At 41.9% G+C, this 23,697-nt stretch overlaps 1 protein-coding gene across 2 annotated transcripts in view; it reads left to right on the top strand.

The window, feature by feature from the left end:
* Window positions 1-23,697, top strand: part of DNAH11 (dynein axonemal heavy chain 11) — a 315,578-nt gene that overhangs the window by 59,710 nt on the left and 232,171 nt on the right. For both annotated transcript variants that reach the window (XM_027872105.1, XM_027872104.1), the window contains exons 15-21: window positions 6,147-6,479; window positions 7,102-7,356; window positions 7,451-7,620; window positions 8,649-8,871; window positions 15,830-15,946; window positions 16,304-16,390; window positions 23,332-23,490. In XM_027872105.1, the coding sequence (XP_027727906.1) occupies window positions 6,147-6,479; window positions 7,102-7,356; window positions 7,451-7,620; window positions 8,649-8,871; window positions 15,830-15,946; window positions 16,304-16,390; window positions 23,332-23,490 (1,344 nt within the window). The remainder of the gene's footprint in view (window positions 1-6,146; window positions 6,480-7,101; window positions 7,357-7,450; window positions 7,621-8,648; window positions 8,872-15,829; window positions 15,947-16,303; window positions 16,391-23,331; window positions 23,491-23,697) is intronic.

Here is a 23,697-nt window from a genome sequence, read left to right as displayed (position 1 = left end):
CTCAAGGGAAGCAATGTTTATATGTAGACATCAATGGATATGAAATAAATAACAAGTTAATTTTAGCTGGTGATGTGTGTCTCAGAAGGTTTTTTGTAGGAAGAGGAGGCACTTTCTCATGGTCCATAAACACATATATGAATCAACTACTAAAAGACTTTAGATCTATTCTAGTCCAGTCAGTCAACAAGATTTATTAAGCACCTACTATGTGCCAGGCACTATGCCAATCCTACCTCCTTTATTTTATAGATGAAAAAACTTAGGCCCAGAAAAGCTTATAGGATCATAGATTCCAAGCTAGAAGGGAGTTCTGAGGTCACCTAATCTAACTCCTCATATTTCAGATAAGGGAATTGAGGCCTAGAGAAGGGGACTGTGATGAAAGTGCTTTATTTCCAATGATGAAAAGTGATCCAGAGACAGGCAAGTCTTTCCTTTGTTAGCCTTTTAACATCTGCTAAAATTACCACTGGAGTTCCTGAAAGAGAGACACGGAAAGTGACCCATGCCCAGTTGACTGAAGGTATCCAGATGGAATCATCCCCTTCTCCTTTTCTCCATTCACATTGGAATACTGATGAAAGCAGCCTTTAATGTCAGTCTAGCAGCGAGTAATTAGTAGCATTCGGTTTCTAAATAATTCTTTAGAGTTTTCAGTGCAAAACAAGTGTCATATGGCTTATGAGATTCGTGTTGAAGAGACAGATGCCAGTGTTTAGTGCCATGATCTGGGCTCAACTGGTATAGTCGTTGCATTCTCGTACCTGCTGATTTCAATTGCACCTCTATAAAGGTGCTCCAAGTGGCTCCGCCTTTTTTTGAATTTTACTGGATTTCTGCATAGACAAAGTTTTCAAACTTGTCGCTAGCCATTTTCAATAAGGCAAAAAATGAACAACACATGTCTAGGGGATGGTAAGGAAAAGAACATGTAGGAAGTATCTGAATAGCATGTCGACTTGTCATATAAAGGAAATACCTACACCCAGTTTGCAATTGAGTTTCTATTTTGCATCTCCTGCCTTCAAGCCTTTGGGACACATACTGGGCCGAACACTTGGAATGTATTATTCCCTCTCACCCCCACTTCTTACAAAACCTAGCTTCTTTCAAGGTTTAGCTCAGGGGTCGCTTCCTGCATGAATCCTTTCCTGATTCCCCACATCACTAGAGTTCTCTCCCCCCTCAAATGATCTTTTATTTACTTATTTGTTTATATCCTGTATGTTTCTGGTAGAGTATAAGCTCCTTGAAGGGAGGAACTGATTCATTTTTGTCTTTTTATATCTTTGTAGTACCTAGTTCAGCTCCCAATGTACAGTGGATGCTTAATAAATGTTTACTGAATGGATTTGTTATAACTGGGGGCACATTTTTAACTCTTACCCAATAGAAACTTCCTATATTTTTTTTTAAAAGTTTTACTTTCTTTTAAAAAACTATCAAAAGTCACACCATTGTTTATTCCTGGTTGGTTTCTGGGATGCTCTGAATTATTCCTTCATTGACTTTCAGGACACCTCTACAGCTGTTAATGCATAAGAATCTGTCCGATGGAGGACAGATGATGGATTACAATTAATTTCTTCTGTTAAATTTTCAGGATCTAAAGATTCACTCCCAAAACACTAATCTGGGGGCTATAGACCCATAAGATTTATGAACCCTGATTAAAATGCATTGAAAATAGTATCCAATGCAATTGCATAGCTTGACACAATTAACAATACAGTGCCTGCAACATTGAATTGGAAATCAGGTTGGGGTTTATCTACTAGGAACTTGACCCTCCCCCATATTTCCTTGAGTCAGATACTCAGAAATTTTGAAATTGCCCTTCTCAATTCAAGAACAGGGGAAACAGGAGTCTTTGGGGACCATGAGGAAGGAACACCACTGGACTTTAAAACAGAAATAAAGCTGTTATTCATTTTCCGTTTCTTGTAGCTTTTTTTTTTTTAAAGCATACCATTTTCTCCAGTACATGATTTTGACCTTGAGTCCCATCCCTACTAAGGAGAGAAGGTTCTTTCCCATAGTCTTGGCAAGATATCAGAGGGTTGAGCAGTTCTCCCCATGGGTTCTCCACCCCACACTCCCCATCTGTGTATGGTGACAGAAGTCTAATGGCATTCAGGGGGTGTCCTTTGAAGACACAGGATGAGCCAGAGATAGCAAGCGAGTGGTTAAAAAGCAGCAAGACTCCTTTCTCCTTTGAGAAATGATGAATTCCTTCATCAAGTGGAGGCTGGATAACCATGCAGTAGGGTGATGGAGAAAGGATTCTGGTTAGGGCATAAGCCAACCCAAGGAGTGGGATGGATCAGAAAGAGCCCCAGATTTGGAGCCAAAGGAGCTGAGTCTGAATCCTGTCAATTTGTTTCATTTTTCTAGACCTCAGTTTCTTTCCCTGTAAAATAGAGGAATTGGACTTAGAAAGTCCCTTTCAACTCTAAATCTGTGTCCTTTGGCACAGAGGGCAGCAGGCTGGACTTCAAGTCAGGAACACTTGAGTTCCAATGCTGCCTCTAACACTTCACTAGTTACATGACCCTGGGCAAGTCGATGGATCTCCCGGGGCTTCATCTGTCATAGGCAAGGCTTGGACTGAATGTCTTTCATGGACGTAGTATTTGCATGTTGTCTCTCCTATGGAACTGGAGCTCCTTGAGAGTAGGGACTGGGCTTTTACCCTTGTTTGGATCCCTCTTTACCCAGTGCCTGTCATCTAGTAAGAGCCTGATAAATGCATTTGGACTGACTAAGGCTCCAGGATTCCTTTGAGCTCTAAACACTACCCATTGATCATTGGGCATGTCCTTTAGCCTTTCTGACTCTCTATAAAAAGAAGAAATTGGATTAGATGGGCCCTTCCAGGGTGAACCTATTATTCTATGAATCAACCTACTGAGATCTTTGAGAAATCATCATTATCATAGTTTTCATAGCACTGCATCTGAAGTAGGCACTATAGGTATGATTAACCCCCATTTAGCAGATGAGGAAACTGAGACCAGGGAGGCTAAGTGACTTACTCAGAGTTACATGACTAGCAAGAGTAAGGCAAACTTTGAACTCAGGTTTTTTCTGACTCCAAGACTGCCCTTCTGTCCATATCAAGAGGCAGTATGGCATTGGGGTGGAGTACTTAATTTAGAGTTAGGAAGGACCTGGGCTCCAATCCCTCCTTGAGTGTTTACTAGGGGTGTGACCTTACCATAAATCAGTTAATTATTGTGAGCCTCGGGTTTCCCACCCCCAGAAAAATAGGGACAGTCTTGATTATAGTATATACTTTCAAGGGTTTTGTGTGAGGTTCAGTGAGACTGTTTGCAAAGTACTTTGCCGAAGGTCAGATTTTGTGCACGTGCCTGTGGTTTTAATGATTGCCTGAGGCTTATCTTTATAAGGCCCTCACACCTGTCTAACCTTTCCAACCCTGTCCATCACTCCCAACTCAACCCATGACCTGTGTCCACCATAAGAGCTGCTGGGCAGATCCCCTCCTGGGCACCCCTGTCCAGGGGCACCCCTGTCCAGGGCCACCCCAGAGGGAGACTGAGCTGGCTGAGCACAACAGGGTGTGTTTTCTTCTATGTTTGAAAGACCAGGATTGGTGTCCTGTTTGTGCAGGTTTTACGAACCTTCATTTTGGAAATTAGCTTCCCCCTTTGCCTTCATCATAGAATACTGCTTTCTACTCTCTTGTCCTGTGCTGTTGACAGCAGCATTCCTTCAGATTTCATTCATTCTTTCAGTAAAAATTTATTAAGTGCCTACTGTATGCACAATCTTCTAATACTGGCCTCTGATGCTTCGTTGTGGCATGGAGGTGACAAGCAGAGCAAATTCAATTCCATCCAATTCAACAAGTGGTTTTTTTTTTAAATAAAATTTTGCTTTCTTAATTCACAAAAATCAATGTTCTCCCCCACCACATTGATAAAACCAAACTCTTATATTAAATATGCATGGCTAAAAATAACAAAACCCTGGACACCATGCCCAAAAAAGTATCTCATTCTCCCCACCTGAGTCCATCATCTGTCAGGAGGTGGGCAGGTGGATGCTTCGTGATCAGTCCTCTGGAATCATGGTTAGTCATTACATTGACCAGAGTTTTGAAGTTTTTCAAAGAATCAACATCTAGTAAGTGTCTCCTATGTGCCAAGCACTGTGCGAGGTGCTGAGGGATCCTTGTCCTCAAGAAGCTTCCATGCTAGTGAAATGCCCCAGCAGCACCAGTTTCCATCTACTCACTAATGGTCACTCTCCTTGATCAGCTCTCCTCAACTTTTCCCACATCAAGAAACTAGGGTAGATTTTTCATCTTTGATTCAATGCAGCATGCATTTATTAAACACCTCTTGTGTGCCAGTGGACTAGGTCCTGGGAATACAAAAAACGAGAACAAAATGGCACCTGTTGTCAAGTATCGCATTCTCCTTGAGTATCAGTGAAAACTCTGAAAAGTTCTCCCAGCTTGGTGAGGCCCCGCTCTTTTGGGGGAGGGATATACACATACATACATACATACATACATACATACATACACGTGTGTATGTGTGTGTTTAGGTATGTATGTTTGTATATATACATATGTGTGTGTGTATACACGTGTGTGTGTACACACACACACACACACACACGCATATATGTATTTAGAGACAGAGAGAGAGAAGAGTGTGAGTTTAACATAGCCTCATAGTTAGGTCTAGGGCTATTAATCCAATGACTTCTTTTTGTATGCTCCACTCAAGCATAGCAAATACTTGATCAAAATGTAATAAAAATTAACTCATCTTTATCTAGAGACAAAACCCATTGTACAAGTATAGAAAGCAAATAAATGAGATCAAATACAAGGAAGAAACTTTGAAGTGGACAAGATGAGTTCATCAGGCAGTAATGAGGCAGAAGAAAAGGAGGAAGCAGAAAGGAGAGAAATTCACCAGCTCCCAGGGTGGCAGCAAGTTCTGCCCAGCCCGGTTGTTCCCCAAGTGGGTCAGTGAGCTGGGCAAAGCTCCACGTGCTCATAATTCTATTTAGTTTCCCTTTGCCTGTGGCTGGGTGCAGCCCATGCTCCTCCCCTTTCTGAGAAGCTCGGACATCCTGGCACTGCTTCTCACCTTGTGCCTCTCTGCCTGCCATCAGCTCAGAATACTTTCACTTCTTCTTTGCCCACCCATGATGGATGATGCTAGAGAGGCTTTGCAGGAAGGCTTAGACTGGGCCTGTTATATGAGGATCAACTTTGCCAAGTTCAGAGAGTCCAAGCAGCAGGGGGTGCAGAGCAAAGGATCTTTTAGGCACCTGTTGTTTACTGTGCTGCTGTTCTGCATGATTGCACCCAACCTAGAATACATCTCTTCTTATCTCCATTCCTTGGAATCCCCTGGTTTCCCTCCAGACTCTGCTCAAGCGCCACCTTTGGTGTGAAACCTTTCCTAATGAGTGCCTTCCCTCCAAAAGCAACCTTTTATTTATTTTTATGTATTCCACATGTCTTTACACGTGTGTGTCGTCGTCTCTATTAAAATGTAAGCTCCTGGGGCAGCTAGGTGGTGCAGTGGATAGAGCACCAACCCTGGATTCAGGAGGACCTGAGTTCAAATCCGGCCTCAGACACATAACACTTACTAGCTGTGTGAGCCTGGGCAAGTCACTTAACCCCATTTCCTAACCAAAAATAAATAAACAAACAAATAAAATGTAAGCTCAGTGAAAGCAGGGGCTGTTTGGCTTTTGTCTTCACATCCCCCAAACTTAGAACAATGCTGGGTTTGTAACAGGCACTTGATAAATTCTTGTTGTCTGAATAGAATCTAAGTTCCCTTAGGGTGGGGACTATTTTATCTTTGTCATTTCCTCTTTGCTTAACATGGTTTCTGGGTTCAGGGCCTCTATCCAGCTCAGTGCTGAGGGAGATATATTGTTTAACAGGCGGTACTTGCCTTCATGGAATTTACAGTCTAGTCGGTGGATAAAATACAAACACAAAGACAACTTTGATTAAAAAAAAAAAACAACATAGCTAGCTACATGGTCACTGTTGGCTTCTCCTTGGGGGATGTGAATCAGTTGAACAATTCTTTTGATCAAATGGAATTTTGTGATTTTATACTAGAATTCTATGTCCCCAGGATAACTTGAGGCTCTTCAAGGCCAGTGCTGTGTCAGACACCTGGAAGATCTACCTGGAGTTCCTGGATGACATTGTGGTTGATGGCTTCTTCAATGCCATCATGCATGAGTTAGATTTCTTCTTGATGAACACGGAGAAATGTCTGAAATCTGCTCCATTCTTCCAAGCACAAATGGTCCTCATGGCCCCTGAGATCATATTTAAACCCCCATTAGAAAGAGAGGCTGGGGATGGCCTGTATGACCTTGTGGAAGAGATTTTATGCAATATTTTTAGGATGTCTAGCCAAATGAAGAGGGTGGCTTCGCATCTGGAAATCCCAAATTACCAGGTATGTTCCTTTTGAAAAAGAAGGTAATGAGGTGTGTGGGGGGGGTAGGGGTGGAGGGGATTGTCTATTAGGAAGGGGAGGAATTCTGGAGATACAGAAAAAGAGAACATCAACAGAACATTAAAAAGCAAAGGGAAGAAAGAGGAAAGAAATTCAGACATTTTTCCCCAAAGCAGATGATTACTTAAAAGATATTTTTTTCAGAGGGTAGAGGGGGCAAACCTTCTATTTCATTAGTATGAAGAATTCCTTGAATGAAAATTCTTTCCACAAGCACAGATTGACACACCTGCTTTGCCATGTTTAGTTTTATAGAGTTGTGGAGGAGGTTAAATGACTTGCCCAGGGTCACACAGCCTGGATGGTTCAAAGGCAGGACTTGAACCCAGGTCTATTGTTATTCTGAGGCCTGCCCTCTATCCCCTGAACCAGGTTGCCTCTTTGTTTAGAGATGAACTATTTATCTATAGAATTACCTGTTTTGAAGGGGTAGAGGAGGATTCCAAATCTAAGAAAAAGCCTAGGTGATTTCCAATTTTGCCAACTTAATAGAGTGCCACATGTCCAGTAACAGACCTCTAATCATGATTTGTGGTAACTCACTATTTCTTTCCACGTTTAGAATGACATGGACCATATATTGGACCTCATAGAGACCAGGCGGGAGATCATGAGCAGAGTGGCAGGGGTGATCAGCAAGGTTCTGGACTATAAGAGCTCTCTCGATGCCTACTCTTACCTCTGGGTGGACGACCGAATGGAGTTCATGAAGCAATTTCTTCTCTATGGTCACCCGTTAACCGCAGAAGAAATGGACATTCAGGCCAACGAAGGCCTCCCAGAACAGCCCCCCACCATCGATCAGTTCAAAGAACAGGCAAGGAAAATGGCAAACGGGCTGTGTAGGTGGCAGGACCTCTAAAGCTGGTTGGTGCTGAACTTTGTGTCCCTTTTCTTAAACTCTCCTGTAGATTGACATCTATGAAGCTTTGTATGTTCAGATGAGCAAATTTGAGGACTTCCAGGTGTTTGAGAGCTGGTTTAAGGTGGACATGAAGCCCTTCAAAATGAGCTTGCTGAACACGATTAAAAAGTGGAGCTGGATGTTCCAAGAGCATCTTGGGAGATTTGTCATTGACAGGTAAAAGCTCTGCTCGTTTTACCCAGGATGTTGGATCTGTTCAGATGGAACTGCAGATCTTTCCTTCATATTCCCTTGTTTACCATTGACTTGGCTATGGATTTAACAAATTTTGTTTGAGATGCCCTATTGATATTACCCTAAGAATCTTTGAAAGGGTCATTTATATACATAAGCGGGATAACAGAGAGTGTTCTTGTATCGAATGTTCTATATGACTTAGGAGTTCCTAGGATCATAGACTAGGAGCTGCAAAGGAGCTCCAAGGCCTCTAGACCAACTCTGTCATTTTAGAGATGGTGCCTAGGGACCTACCCAGAGTCACACAGTTAATTTTGATCAGAGGTAGGATTTGAGCCAAAGCTGTCTGATGCCCAAATCCAGCCTCCTTCCATCGAACCGTTCACTGCCTCCTCTACATCCTCCCACTCCTCGGTATTATAACAATAAAAACCATGGGTAGGTTGTTGGGCTCTCAGATTCAGGGAGCTCTCTAAGACTTATCAATTTGTTTTTCAGTGGAATGAGACCCCATGCCAGTGAAATCACAGAACCTTGACGTGATTATTTATCACAACCTGAAGTGATGAGAATTTCAAAATATATCTTATACTAAGAAAAGATTTGGTTTTTGGTTTTATTGAACCAGAGCTGTGATTGCACTGAAACAGAATACTAACTCCCAGTGGGGAAACCTCTCTTTGCCAAAGAAGACAGTGCCTGCTTGGCAGTTTATAATGCTGGAGAGTTCTGTGGGACAATGAGAAGTGAAATGACTTACCCAGGGTAATGTAACAGGTTATGTCAGAGGCAGGTCTGGCACCCAGGGTTTTTGACTCCAAAGCCACCTCAGTATTCCACATGACAGGTTTACTGATCATATTTTGTGTCTCTTTTTCTCTTTCTCACTTTTTTCCTCTCTTTCTTTCTCTCCCTTTCCCCTTTCTCTGTCTCTCTCTCTCCTTCCTTCCTTCCTTCCTTCTTTCTTCCTCTTCCTCCCTCCCTTACTTTTTTTTCCCCTTTCATAGTCTGACTGACCTGGAAGAGTTTATTAAAGTGACAAACGCTGGATTCTGCAGAGAGCTGAAAGAAGGTGACTATAATGGCCTGGTCGAAATCATGGGCCACCTCATGGCTGTGAGAAACCGGCAGGGAGCTACTGATGAGCTCTTTGACCCCCTCAAAGCTACCATCACACTCTTGGAGAGCTATGGACAGAAGATGCCTGACCACGTTTATGTTCTCCTAGAAGTGAGTGCTAATGCCTCAGTGACTGTTGTTATGCTTTCCGTTTCTAGTGAGTTACTTTCTAGTCCTCATGCTTACTTTCACTTTCAAAGCTGAAATTCACCACAGCTCTTGAGGTCTTTGTGTTCCCATGCTGAATTTCTCCATTTGTGGGATGGCATCCATGGACTGCAGAGCCAGTGCTAGACGTGAGCCTTTCTGTGGGTGCTGTGTAGGATTCATGCTGACATAGAAAAATTGTGGTAAAAGAGATTTTTTTCCTCCAGGGCATTTATTGCTGTCCTACCATTTCCTGATGGAATGGAGCTACTTAATAAAGCAGAATTCAGGTTTATGGGTGATTCTTAGCTTTATTAGAGCTCTAGGAAAAAAATTAAGGTTTGCATCTGAGCATGTGTATGCATATACACATATCATATTATAGAGAATAGATTTGCATATGTGTGCTTTGTTAATTGATAACGGGAATGGAATGGAAAGGAAAAGCATTTATTGAATGCTTACTATGTACCAAGCAATGTGCTGAATGCTGAGACTAGAAAAGTGAGCCAAACCCTGCTCTCAGGGCTCACGTTCTAATGGGGGATGCATCGTACACAGGAGAGTTCAAGTGCAGGCCGTATGCATTATGTTCACAAGTATATGTGTATGTGCACATACATGTGTATACACAGTATATCTAAGACTCATGATTTCATTGATGCAAAAACTCCTTCTACAGATGTGAACTACCAATAACTTACCATCCTAGAGGGTAGGTGACCACATTTTGGCCATATTGTAGCAGGGATTCCTTTGGTGTATAGATTAGGCTAGATTAATTGGTTGGTTGTCCTTCATTCTCAAAGAGGACCAAAGTGACATCATTATGTTGGGGTCGAGGTTCAGAGTGTCCAACTGTGGTTGATCAGATGAATATGAGCTCGGATGCTCTACCATAGGTCAGGCACAAATAGTCCCTGTGAATAGTTGAGGCAGATTCTCTAAATTTGCATATTTGGGGTTTCTTTTGAGCTACTTTAATTCTGCTTTTCTCACAGAGCACAGCACCTTCTTTGATGCGGGTGGGCCATGTTGGGCGGTCCTTTGCCAGCATCTCCTATGTCACTCAATCAATTTCCAACGGTTAGACAAGGATTGGACTAGATGCCTGCTAAGGTCGCATGCACACCTCAAAGTTGTCTGATTTCATCTGCGACTCTGTAAGATCTGCCCAAGGCTCAGGAAGCCATTTTGTTTCTGCTCCCCTGCCTAGTTTCAATTTCCATTCCTCCCAGGTTGGCTCATCACTTCTAAACTCATTACTATGCTGCTGATACCACCCTCCTCAGCCTCTTTTCCCCTCTGAATGGAGGGCAGATATTAATTATATCCCCAGTGCTGAGCACAGTGCCTCGCACATGCTAGACACTTAATAAATGTTTCATGGATTGGATTGGATAAATGACTTGCCCATGGCCACCTAGCTAGTGAGCATCTGAGGTAGTTCTTGAGCCCACATCTTCCTGAGGCCAAGTACAGCGCTCTATCCACTATACCGCTTCAAATTATGGAAACATTGAAGTTCTATTGGTGATTCTTCTGTGTGAGTTTTCTCTCTACTGTTCCCTCTGACTTGGCGACTCACTGTGGCTGAATATTTAATCATTCTGTGGCCAACTGGGTACTGAATGTGTCCTCACTGGATTAAGATGGTCCCCACTAGTGACAGACTCGGTGTCCATCTTGGGGCTGAACCCCCACTGGCCTAGCTGAAAAACCCAAGGTCAAGTTCATATCACATTGAGTCACTAGAGGAGGGTTTCGATATATGTGGATATACTCTCTCCCATCAGAACACGGACTCTTCTACGGGGTTTGGATAGACTTCCTTGTTACTTCTGGACATTTCCAAATTGTGCCACCTACATACTGGTCATCTTCCTTATCTGCCTCTTGATGAGAATCAGACCCTGCCTCTGGAACCTTGGGCTCCGATAAGTGATCCTTCACCTATCTTGCCTGGAGTCAGGCCAGCTTCCCGACAGTTTCCAAACCATGCCATACACAAACACTCCCTGTGCTCTGTACCTCTCTCCAGCTCCGTTTCTGTATTGCTCTCCCCATTGAATGTAACCTCCTTGAGGACATGGATCGTCTCGCTTTTGTCTCCTCTGCACTTAGCACCGTGCCTAGCATGTGGGAAGAGCTCAATGGATGATTTTTCATTCATTCATTCATAGTCTGTATTGTGTATGCTTTACTCATAGCAGATTTCCATGTTAAAACATGTTTCTGTTAATGATCACACATCTTTTCAGCCTTGCCTGTATCCTCAGATGTAACACATGTGGGTATTATACTAGGAAAAGATTTTTGGAATGTACTTGTATGTCTGTGTGTACCTATAAGCAGGAGATTTTTATATTATGATTAGAAGTTGCTTTTCCTTGTTCTCATACTTGGGTAGTTCTTGGATCTGTGCCCACAGCTCCAACAGCCTTCCTTCGAGGTTATGGTAGTCTCTAAGTGATATTTACAAAGAGCATGGGGAACTCGCCCTCTGCTTTTGGGGAAGCCTATTACTACCTCCTAGGTGCATCTTAGTGAAAAGTAACTTGTTTATTGCATTTGGAATGGTTTTTATGGCATTGTTTTAGAGTTTATAGATCAATTCTAAATTATTTACAGAAAAATACCATCATGAAAGTGTATTAAACAACTAATAACAACAAAAGCAATTCACATTTCACAGAATTGAAGAAGCTAAGCACTGGAAGGGAACACAGTCCATTCACAAAAGGAATCCTTGTTATAATGTACCTGACCAGGGCCTATCAGGCTTTGCTTTATCAATCAATTAGTAAGCATTGCTTAAGCTCCTACCACATCATGCTCAGGGATCATCTATTCTACTAGGGGGCATAAATCAATCCACAAACATTAAGTACCTCCTGTGTACCTGGCACTGTGGGAAGAGCTGGGGATATAAAGACAAAAAAAAATCCTTGGCTTCATAGACCTGACATGCATACCCATGTAAGTATGTATGAACTAGATCCATACATATAAGAGGAGGGCAGTAGACATGGCCTCGTGTAGAAGGGGATGTCTGAGTTGAGCACTGAACGAAACTTAAAAATTTTAGAAACAGAGGTGAGGTAGAGTGCATTCCAGGTATGAGGCACAGCCTATACAAAGGTCCAGAGGTCAGAGATGGAAGGAGGCATGTGAGGAGTTGCAAGAAGGCCCACAGTACTTTTGGTTTGTAAACATATTTTCTTTCCAAGCCTCTGAAGAAGGTAGAGATATTGTTATTACTATCATTGCCCATTTACACATGATGCTTCACCTTCATCCTTACCTCCTTCCCACTGGAACCTTGGCCTCTGCCTGCTCCTCATTCTCCCAAGCTCTGAAAGCTGCTGAGTTTTCCTCTCATCTTGTCCTAAACCAAGTCTCTGTGCACTTCTCAGCCATCTCCAGCCTGCATATTCCTTCCCCACTTTCTAGTTTAACGTGTGTTGTCTTTCTCATTTAGCATGGCGTCTCCTTGAGGGCACAGGCTTGCTTGTATTTGTATCATGTTAGCACAAGGACTAGTATAGAGTAAGCTTTTAAAAATCCCTGCTCTGTCTCTCCCTGCAAGGGTGTGGGGGGATGGGCTTCTTATGTACTCAGTGGTTCAATCAAGGGTGTAGATTAGTTTTGAACAGCTTCTGGATGCCTTCATGGAATCAATCAATTGGTCAAAGGTATAAACTAGGCATGAACTCAGAAATGAGAGGCAAGCTTGGGGAGCGCTCTGGGAATGGGGCCCCCTGTGCTTTTACCAGAAGTCAGCAAAGAGGGTAGTGAGTCCAGAGGCAGCATGACATTCTCTCTATCCCCTGCCCCAACCCACTCCCTGACCATTTTATTGGAGAGACTGAACAAGTAACAAACAATGCACATAGCTGGGCACTGAGGACCAACAAGGCATATTGAGGAAAGGCAAGTTCATGAGGATTCCACCAAGGGAGACTTAGGACTTATACCTTTGCTACACATGCTCTTTAAGATCAAGTCCATTTCCCCCAGGACTCTGTATTTGTGGGAGAAGGTGTCTCTCATGTACTCTCCCATCAGACTCCCACATACTTTTGGGTAGATGTTGTATGTTGTTGTATTTTGATTCTTACTACAGATTTTCTGTAAATATCTCTTTGCAAAAGACAATTTTTGTTAATTGATATGAGAGGTGTTTGTAAAAGATCATTTTTGTTAATTGATATGGGGGGTGTTAACTAATTAAATTGTATTGGGTAGCACACTGGTGAGGGCTCATGAGTTATAGTCCTAGTACCCCTTCCATTTCCTTGCATTATTAGAATCCTGAAAGGACAAATAGTCAATCATCCCCTAGGGTCCCAGCCTGCCAATGTGAGTGGGAGTTGGAAAGTAGTGTGAGAGCCTGTACCGCCTCACTATCATCCTCATTCTACAAACAGAGACCCTGAGACTCAACCTGTGTGGACAAACCACACAGTTAAGTACCTTGCCCATGGCCGTGTAACCAGCCAGGATTGAAATTGAGAGCTTGGGTCCCTTGATTCTAAGCCCCGTGTTCATTCCACTACATGATTGTGTCCTGTTAATTCTCTTTTGTTCTTGTTGATCATTATCCAATTTATAATTGACCATTAAGGCCAACAGCAGTAAACATGTATTATCCAAATTTAGAGTACTATTCTGTTATCACAATAATGGTAACTGGTACTGCCCCCCTTTGATAATGGGAACCTAATAATTGTTAAAGTGAAAAGGGGGCAGGAAGCATCTATTACATGCCTACTATGTGCCAAACATTGAGTGGGATGGAAGAACTAAATGAAAAAGTCCCTGCCCCACGTGGAGCTTTGATTCTAGTGGGTTAAAGAGAGGAATCTATGCAGTTGAAAATTTAGCATCATGAATGTGGAACTAGAGAGGACCTCCAAGGCCATCTGGTTGAGTCCTCTCATTTTCCACAAGAGGAAACTAAGCCCCAGGGAGATGAGATCACAGATAGCTCATCACAGATTTGTACAGAGGAGAATTCCTTTTCTTCTCTGGATTGGACTAGATGGTTTCTGAGGTTCCTTTCAATTTCAAAATGCCATGATTCCATGAAGATAAATAAGAAATAAAGGTATTTACTATTTATAAAAAATGAAGTGTTTAATCTGGTAGAATCCAGTCGGAAGTGCTTGTTGTTACATGATGGGATGCTCCATGGGTCACATCACACCTTGCCAAATGTAATACAGCAATCAGGAAAAAAAAACCCTACCTTATTCTTATGTGGTTAGCTTATAAAGTGGGAGTATTCATCTCATTCCATACTGTCTGACTTATAAAACCTCCACTACATACCCAGGTAATGGGAACATTTCCCTCCTACCTCACTTATCAATCAACAAGCATTTACTGTTTACCATATGCCAGGCACTGGGTGAGATGCTAGAATACAAAGTACAAAGTAGATCTTAAGGGATTTTCCTCCAACCTTCCAACAATGGGTGAATAAGTCTGAATCAGCTGGAGAGGATTATATGGCCTTGGCCACTGGATGAAGGCAATTGGCACCACAGAGAAAACCTCAAGTGATTGGGTAGGAGGATTAGTCATGCCCTTTGGGCTCACATATAAAAGCAGAGCTTTTCAACAGGCTCAGGAATGCTTGTAGAGGCAGACCCCTTCTCCTGCATTAGAGGGCAGTAAAGGGAGTGGGTGAGTGGGCATTATCTCCTTCTCTCATGCTCTCTCTCCACCAACAGTCCCCTTGCCAATCTACTGCCCTGAGGCCCTGCTATCCTGATTAGTGCTTGTCTCTCCTGGACTATAATTTTATCTTTTTTGAGGAGGGGTGGGGAATTGGGGTTAAGTGACTTTCCCAGGGTCACACAGCTAGTAGGTGTCAAGGGTTTGGTCTGAGACCGTATTTGAACTCAAGTCTTCCTGACTTCAGGGCCGGTGCTCTATCCACTGCGCCACCTAGCTGGACTATAGTTTTAGGAAAACCCCATTCATTCTTCATTTGGATTCCTCTCTCCAGTGATCTCCTCATCAACCACCTTTCACCCTGCCGACCGTTCCCCTCTCTGTATCCCTCCCAACATGGTGCTTTGTACATAGTAGCACTATAAATATGTTATCGTTCACTCATTTCTCCATTCAAGCCAATGGGAGATCTTGAACAAGACAAGTAGAAGAAGCACTCATGAGTTTGCCCCTAGAACCCAAGGTAGCAGCTACTCTTTGACAACTCAACCCAGTAGGGAGAGCACAAGTTGGGGAGAGCACTTGAGTAGGTGTGACCCCCAGATACTGTTATTCTTAGGTTGCGGTGGGTCAAAACCACTGAACTGGTTTCTTAATTCTACAGCCCTCATGGATATAAAGTGAGGAAAGAACTTCCCAAATGATGCAGAAATTTAATATGTTAGGAAAATGTATGATGGGGAAGCCATGACCAATGATATTGGCTGAAATTTAAGAAAAATGTAGTCCTCTTAAAAGGTTAAGTTTGATAGCATTTTATGCCTACAGTAACATCTTTCTCTAGCACCTTGAGGTAGTGTGATGGTGATGGGGATATTTCAAAGGCTCCACCAATGGAGCCCAAGCTTTTCTAGGCCCTATTGGGTTGGAAAGGCTTTGAATTTGGGCCTGATGAGATGCTAGGGCCACAACAGGGTAGATTTTTTCAGTCATGCATCAACTCTCAAAGTTCTCTGCTAAGTCACAGGCAGGTGGTGCTAGAGTAGGGGACACAGGACCCAGACCCACAAAATCACAGGCCCTGGAAACATTGCAAGAAATATAATCATGCAATTGGCCTGTGGGGAAGAATAAGGTGAAGATGCCCTAATGCCAACTAAATGAAAGCTACTTGTTGTGGGTCTTTGGGTTTCCATGGCAACTGTACTGGTCTCCCATCATGCACTTTTATTTTTCCTAGGAATTGCCTGAGAGATGGAATACTACCAAAAAGAATGCTGTGGCCATGAGACACGAAGTTGCTCCCCTTCAGAATGCAGAGGTCACTGTCATCAGGAGAAAGTGTGTTTTGTTGGATGTAAGTGAGACCAAAGCCTCCTGATCCAGGTGTTTTGACAAGACTATTTTATGTATTTATTCATTTGAATTTGAATTTTCTTTCAAAAATGGTTTATGGATTTTTCGAGGGGGCAGGTGATATTTTACATCACACTTACTTACCAATAACTCCCCTTCCCCAAAGCAATTTCCTTTGTAATAAAGAAAAATAGTTAAAACAAATCAATACAATATATGCGAAGTTTCATACCCATGGTCCATCACCTCTTTACCAGAAGAAGAGATGTTGATGAGAACATTTTAAACAGCTGTTCTAAACCTAACTTATTTAATGAAATTCTCTTCTCTTATCCTATTTTTCTTCTTTCTGTATCAGGGGAAACAGGTGGAGTTTAGAGAGAGATTCAGAAGAAAAGCTCCATTCTGCTTTAATGCAGAAAAGCCATATGAAGTCCTTGACGAGGTAACAATCCTGCAGTTGTTAATGGGTTATGTCGGTAGGTATATATTGAGGTTGGGCACGTTAGCTTGAAGGCCAGAGACCTAAGCTGGACGGGATGTTCGAGACCTTTGCCCAGGGTCACAAGGGTAGTCTGTGTCAGAGACAGGTTTTGAGCCTTTGTCCTCCAGACCAAGAGCCCGGGCTATGCCTGCTGTTCTAAGCTGCCTTTGCTGATCCTTCTACAAACTGAGATTCCGCTTCCTTAAGTCTAAATTATCCAAATTCTGTACCCCTCCCTGGGATCTTAGAATTTAGAGTTGCAAGGTACCTAGGGCTAATTATTTAATTCCCCCCCCATCATTTTACAGGTGGGTATAAAGGCCAGAGAAGAGAAGTGATCTGTCCAAGAACACACAGCTAGTCATTGATCATTTCATCAGTTAGGCAGGCAAATCACATCGCCCATCATCCTCTGTGTCTCTCTCCTCATTGCATGGAAGGTGAACAAATGTTATGTTCACCAACATTAGGGTGCCTTTTTGAACCTCTTCCATGGTGTGTTACAGCACGGGTATGCTGGGAAATGTTTAACAACTGGCTCTCCAGGAAAGCACTTCACAACCAGCACACTTTTAGTTTAATCTGCATTGTTAATATTTTCTCTGTCACTTTCTTAATTCTAGACAATCAACAACACAAAGCCCTGATCTGTAGTGTTTGCCAATGTCCCAGGTATAAATGCTCACGTAGAAAATTTAACAACCGTGTCTCAAGGGTTGGGTCAAGCTAGCTAGAAGAATGTAGTTTATTCTGTTATTACTTCTGATGAAGGTGCCCAATAATAATTCATCTACAAACATTTATTTAGTCATATCAAGTCAGGAAGCATTTGTTAAGCACTTTGTGGCTGGCATTCTGCTGGTGGTAAAAGACAATCCCTACCATTGAGAAGCTTACAATCTCTTAGGGCAGACAATAGGCAAACAGCACCAGTATGTACAAGATATTACAGTAAATGGAAGGTCATTTCAGGGGGAAGGCACTGGTATTAAAGGTAATTGGCAAAGGCAGAAAGTCAGTTTTTAGTTGAGATTTGAAGGAAGACAGGAGCCCTGGAGGCAGAGATGAGGAAGGAGAGAATGTCAGCTCTGGGGCACTTCCAGGGAAAAATTGGAGAGTCAATAAATGAGACATCCAAGAGACCAATGTCAGTAGAGGGGAGCCAGGTGTAAACAGGCTGGAAAGGTAGGAAGGAGCCAGGTTGTGAAGGGCCTTGAAAGCCAAACCAAGGATCTTGTATTTGATCCTGATGGTGATAGCGAGCCACTGGGGTTTATTGAGTAGGAGGCGGTGACAAGGTCAGACTTGCACTTTCGGAAGATCGCTTTAGTGGCTGAATGGAGGATGGACTGGAATGGAGAGAGACTTAAAGCAGATGGACCCCACCCCCAGCAGCTATTGATATAGTCTAGGTATAAGGTGAGGAGGCCTGCACCAGAGTAGGAGCTTTCTGTCTCTTTGGTGTTTGAAAACTTATTCAAGCAATTCTCCAAATAGCCAAGTGCATTTGCAGACAATAATTTCCTCTATCTTGCGTTTGACTTCTAGGAAACTGAGTTAAGTCAGTACCTGATTCCATCTGCTTGGAGTAGGAACAGGGAGAAGAAATTCTTTGATAATCTGGGAGCCTTATTCTGGTCAAGAGTTTAATGCCAAACTTGATACTAGTAATTACATTGACTGACCTGACAATTTTTCTTTTGATAAGAGGTGTTACCATGGATAGAGTGCTAGGCTAGGAGTCAGGAAGGCCTGTCTTCAAATCCCATTGCTGACACTTGCCAGCTTTGTGCCCTTGGGCAAGTCACTTGCTGATTAAACTGGCTGGTTCTCTTTTTCCTCATCTGTAAAATGAGGGGGTTGGATGCGACTCAGGCCCTATCCAGAGATCAATGATTCTATGAACCTGCTATTTCATTGGTGTAGGGAAATCCCAATGCAGAGCAACAAGTGTTTAGTGGTTTAGCCTTGCAGAGTTGTCTGGTGCAGAGAGAGGTTCAGTAACTTCCTTTAGGTCACACTGCGGCATTTGTCTGAGGCAGGGGCTTGAACCAAGTCTTTTGGACTGTATGTAGTCATCACTATGTAGCATCTCATGATTTGACATGATTTCAGATAAACTGAAGGGGTCAATGATTAAGAAACAACATATCTGGTTTCAGAAAATGTTTTCATTGCACATTGGGGTTTGTAGGAATCCAGAGCACCCCAAACAGAGCATTGTGCCTCCAGTGAGCAGATCTGCCTCTGAAACTTGGGAGCTGTCCAGCTTTCCTAGCTTTCCTAATTGACTGTCTGCCCCAGCCATTCTGGAAATGAACTCATCACTTCTGAGACCAGTGCAAGGCACAGACAAGCTGCAAGTAGGACTGGTTTCTCTTTTGAAACTTTTTGTTGGAAGGTGATTTGACCTAAGAAGCCTTCTCTTCTCGTTATGACTTGATTAATCGAGTATAACACATTGAAAAAGTATTTAATTGAAAGAGATAACATCTTTTGCTATGAAATGGCTGAAGTCAAGATCTTACTTCAGGGGTGGAGCCAATATGGCAGAGTGAAAGCAGTGACTTGCTTGAACTCTCCCCCAAATCCCTCCAAATACCTGTAAAAAAAAATTGGCTCTGAACAAATTCTAAAACAGCAGAACCCACAAAAAGACAGAGTGAAACAGATTTTCAGCCCAAGATAACCTGCATGGTTGATTAGAAAGGTATATCATGCCAGGCTGGGAGAGGAACACAGTTTGGCATGGGCACACAGGCCACAGCGAACCTGGAGCAGGTCTCAGAGGACTGAATCGTGGGCAACTGGGCAGTTTCCACATTTCTCAACCCATAAATGCCAAAGACAACTTGGAAGATCAGTGGGAAAAGTCTGTGACTTCAGTGAGAGAGAAGCTAGGTCTTAGCCGCAAGTCCTGAGTGTAGCCTGGAGCAGCGGCTGCCTCCTGAGCTTCCGGCCCACAGACTGAGGGGGAATCGAGTTGCTGATCAGAGGGGGATTGCAGGGATCTCTTTGCCAATACTGAGGCAGGAATCTCTTGCTTTGCCCATGCTTGGATCTGGGTCACAGTTCTGAGGGGTGATCCTGGGGCGAGGAGAAGTACTGGCGTGGTGGAGCTTGTTGTAGTGGTAGAGAGGAAACACCTCACCTCTTATCATACCATCTTAGAAGAACTGAAAATTTACAGGTCCCTAGAAGTATCTCTGAAAACAGCTGTATAAACCCCTGAAGCTTGGGACAGTACATTCTCCACATTGGAAGCAGATTCTCACCTTAACAAAGAGTTTAAAATTCAAGTAATTGGACGGGATTGTGAGTAAGCAGTGCAAAAAGAGTCAGACTATATTATCTTACTTTGGTGACAAAGAAGATCAAAACATACAACCAGAAGAAGACAACAAAGACAAAGCTCCTACATCCAAAGCCTCCAAGAAAAATATGAATCAGTCCCAGGCCTTGGAAGAGCTCAAAAGGGATTCTGAGAAGCAAGTAAGAGAAGTAGAGAAAAAACTGGGAAGAGAAATGAGAGTGATGCAAGAAAATCATGAAAAACAAGTCAACAGCTTGCTAAAGGAGACCCAAAATAACTGAAGAAAACAACACCTTAAAAAACAGCCTAACCCAAATGGCAAAAGAGGTCCAAAAAGTCAATGAGAAGAATGCCGTAAAAAACAAAATTGGCCAAACGGAAAAGGAAGTCCAAAAGATTACTGAAGAAAATACTTCCTTAAAAATTAGAATAGAGCAATTTGAAGCTAGTGACTTTATGAGAAACCGAGACATTGTAAAACAAATCCAAAAGAATGAAAAATTAGAAAACAAAGTGAAATATCTCATTGGAAAAACAACTGACCTGGAAAACAGATCCAGGAAAGAGAATTTAAAAATTATTGAACTATCTGAAAGCCATGATCAAAAAAAGACCCTGGACATCATCTTTCAAGAAATTATCAAGGAAAACTGCCCTGATATTTTAGAACCAGAGGGCAAAATAGAAATTGAAAGAATCCACTGATCTCCTCCTGAAAGAGATCCCCAAAGGAAAACTCCAAGGAATATTGTAGCCAAATTCCAGAGTTTTCAGGTCGAGGAGAAAATATTGCAAGCAGCCAGAAAGAAACAATTCAAATATTGTGGAAACACAATCAGGATAACACAAGATTTAGCAGCTTCTACATTAAGAGACCACAGGACATGAAATATAATATTCTGGAGGGCAAAGGAGATAAAATTATAACCAAGAATCACCTACCCAGCAAAACTGAGTATAATCCTTCAGGGGAAAAAGTGGTCATTCAGTGAAATAGAGGACTTTCAAGCATTCTTGATGAAAAGACCAGAACTGAATAGAAAATTTGACTTTCAAATACAAGACTCAAGTAGAACATGAAGAGGTAAACAGGAAAGAGAAATCATAAGAGACTTATTAAGGTTGAACTGTTTACATTCCTGCATGGAAAGATGCTATTTGTAACTCATGAGACCTTTGTCAGTATTAAGGTAGTTGGAGGGAAAAAATTATATGTATGTATATATATATATAGATAGATGGATGGATAGATAGATGCATAGATAGATAGAGGGCACAGGGTGAGTTGAAGATGAAGGGGTCATATCTGGAGAATAAAATTAAGGGGTGAGAGGATACACTAGGAGAAGGAGAAAGGGAGAGGTAGAAGAGGGTAAATTATATCACAAAAAAAAAAACAGAAAAGGCTCTTACAGTGGAGGGGAAACGGGGGAAGGTGAGAGGGAATGAGTGAATCTTATTCTCATAGGATTTGACTTAAGGAGAGAATAACATACACATTCAATTGGGTATGGAAATCTGTCTTACCCTATAGGAAAATAGGGGGGAAAGGGGACAAAAGAGTAGGGGGATGATAGAGAGGAGGGCAGATTGGGAAAAGGGGTAATCAAGCAAATACTTCTGAGGAGGGACAGGCTCAAAAAAAGGAATAGAATAAATGGGGGAGGGCAGGATAGAATTAAGGGAAATAGAATTAGTTTTTCACAGCATGTCTACTATGGAAGTGTTTTGCATAACTGCATATGCATAACCTATATTGAGTTGCTTGCCTTTTCAATGAGGGTAGATGGGGAGGGAGGAAGGGAGAAAATTTGGAACCCAAAGTTTTAAAAACACATGTTTAAAAAAAATTTTCATATTTAACTGGGAAATACGAAATACAGGAAATGGGGTACAGAAATCTATCCTGCCCTACAGGAAAATAGAAGGGGAAGGGGATAAGAGAAGGGGGGGAGAGATAGAAGGGAAGGCAGACTAAGGGAAGGGGTACTGAGAATGCATGACATCTTGGGGTGGGGGAGGGGTGAGATGGGGTGAAAATTTGGAACTCAAAATCTTGTGGAAGTAAATGTTGAAAACTAAAAATAAATAAATTTATTTTAAAAAAAGATAAGGCATACTTTTATATTATATTATATGTACATATTTTTATTGATCCCTCCTTCTAATAATAATGAAATAATTGACATTTCAAAAAAAAAAAAGATCTTACTTCAATTGAGGTTGGTTTAGCTAGTTGACCTGGGTGAGCTCTCGGGTGCCTTCCAGAGCTAGAGCCTGAGAGATTTTAGAAGCACCAGCATCCTTATTTGCCTATGACAGACACATGCTTTGTTTTCATGTATCCCACTCTCTGATGTTTAAAAATGACATTAAAAATGACTTCTAATATTTGGGATCAATGTCAACTTGAAAAGTAGACTCTGATAGAGTTTTCCAGGGATTTCTCCTTGATACTACACTGTTTACATTTTTTTTAATGACTTGGATGAAGGTAGAGACTGCCTGCATGGTTATCACATTAGCTGATAATAGGATTTGGTGGCATTTTACAAGATAGAACTAACCAAAGATGAATGTAAAGTCCACCTATGGTCCAAAAATCATTCACAAATACAGTGTGGGGGAAGGGTGGCTTCCTATCTCTAAGATACTTCTCAGCACCAGTAGCTAGAATTTGAATCAAGAAGATCCAACTTCAAATCCTGCCTCAGACACTAGCTGTGTGACCTTGGACAAGTCACTTAATCTCTCCTGGCCTCAGTTTCCTCATCTGTAAAAGTGGGAATAATAATGGTACCTAGCTTTCATAGTAGTTGTGAGGGTCTAATAAGATAACATATGTAAAGCACATATATAAATGCCAGCTAGTGGTAGTAGTGGTAGTGGCCGTGGTAGTAGTAGTGGTAGCAGTGTTCCGTGAGTCTAAATTTCCCCTCATCTCGAATATTATATTCAGTTTTGGGCATTGCATTTTGGAAAGGACATTGATAACAGTCCAGGCATTTATCATTGTACTGTACTTTCACTTATGATGTGTTTATGATACGTTACTTAAAGTACAATTGAGTATTATTGTTCATAAGAGTGACAGTTTTTAGATTGTTTTTTTCTCTAAATGTAGAGTTTTTAAAAACACTTGCTCCATTCTTAAGTATGATTTTTATCATCCCATAGAAACAATTTTTTCCAGTAGAGTGTTCAAATTTACAATGGCAATCAGTGGGAAAAAAGAATAAGACCCATAGAAATTGGCTTCTCAGAAAACTTTGCTGGCTGTGGGGGGCTATCAATTCCATTAGTAGAATCTCAAAGAGAGTCTTCAGTGAAGGAAGCCATTAGTCTCATGACTGTATTTGGTGGTGCTTCATTCTGTCATTTTTATCATGGAATGATTATTAAAGGTGGCAGGATGAGGTTTACCTGGCCACCACTTAACTAATGAACCAATTACCTTGTGGAACTTTTCAGATGCTGGATGTTTCCACACCTGAGCAACAGCATCAAGCAGCCTGGGCAGGCTTGCCTGTTTCAGGTGGTTTTTTTTGACAGGTAGGATGAGTGAAATATGTTTTTTTTTTCCTCCAAGGAAAATGAAGAGCTCGAGGCATTAGAAGAAGAAATGTTGCAGATGCAAGAATCGACAAGTCTTTTCGAAGTGGCCTTTCCAGACTATAAACAAATCAAACAGTGTCGCAGGGAAATTCGATTGCTCAAGGGCCTCTGGGATCTGATTATTTATATCCAAGTGAGAGTTTGCTTTTTAAAATCATTGTCTTGTGTCCCTTTGGCTAGTCTTCTTTCTTGCATGTATTTGTAAGTAGGTGATCTTAGGGGTGCTTGTTTCTTATGGCATTAATAATTATATGGCTGTCATATTTTTTCAAACTTTAACCAATTTTTCTTCTTTTTTTTTAAAGTCAATCTTTGAGTTATTCACATCTCTCTACTAGAA

Source organism: Vombatus ursinus, unplaced genomic scaffold (assembly GCF_900497805.2).
Source record: "Vombatus ursinus unplaced genomic scaffold, bare-nosed wombat genome assembly UNPS02014799.1, whole genome shotgun sequence".
Lineage (NCBI taxonomy): Eukaryota > Metazoa > Chordata > Mammalia > Diprotodontia > Vombatidae > Vombatus > Vombatus ursinus.
Note: the sequence above shows the minus strand (reverse complement) of the source record. Positions and strands in the feature narration are given on the sequence as shown.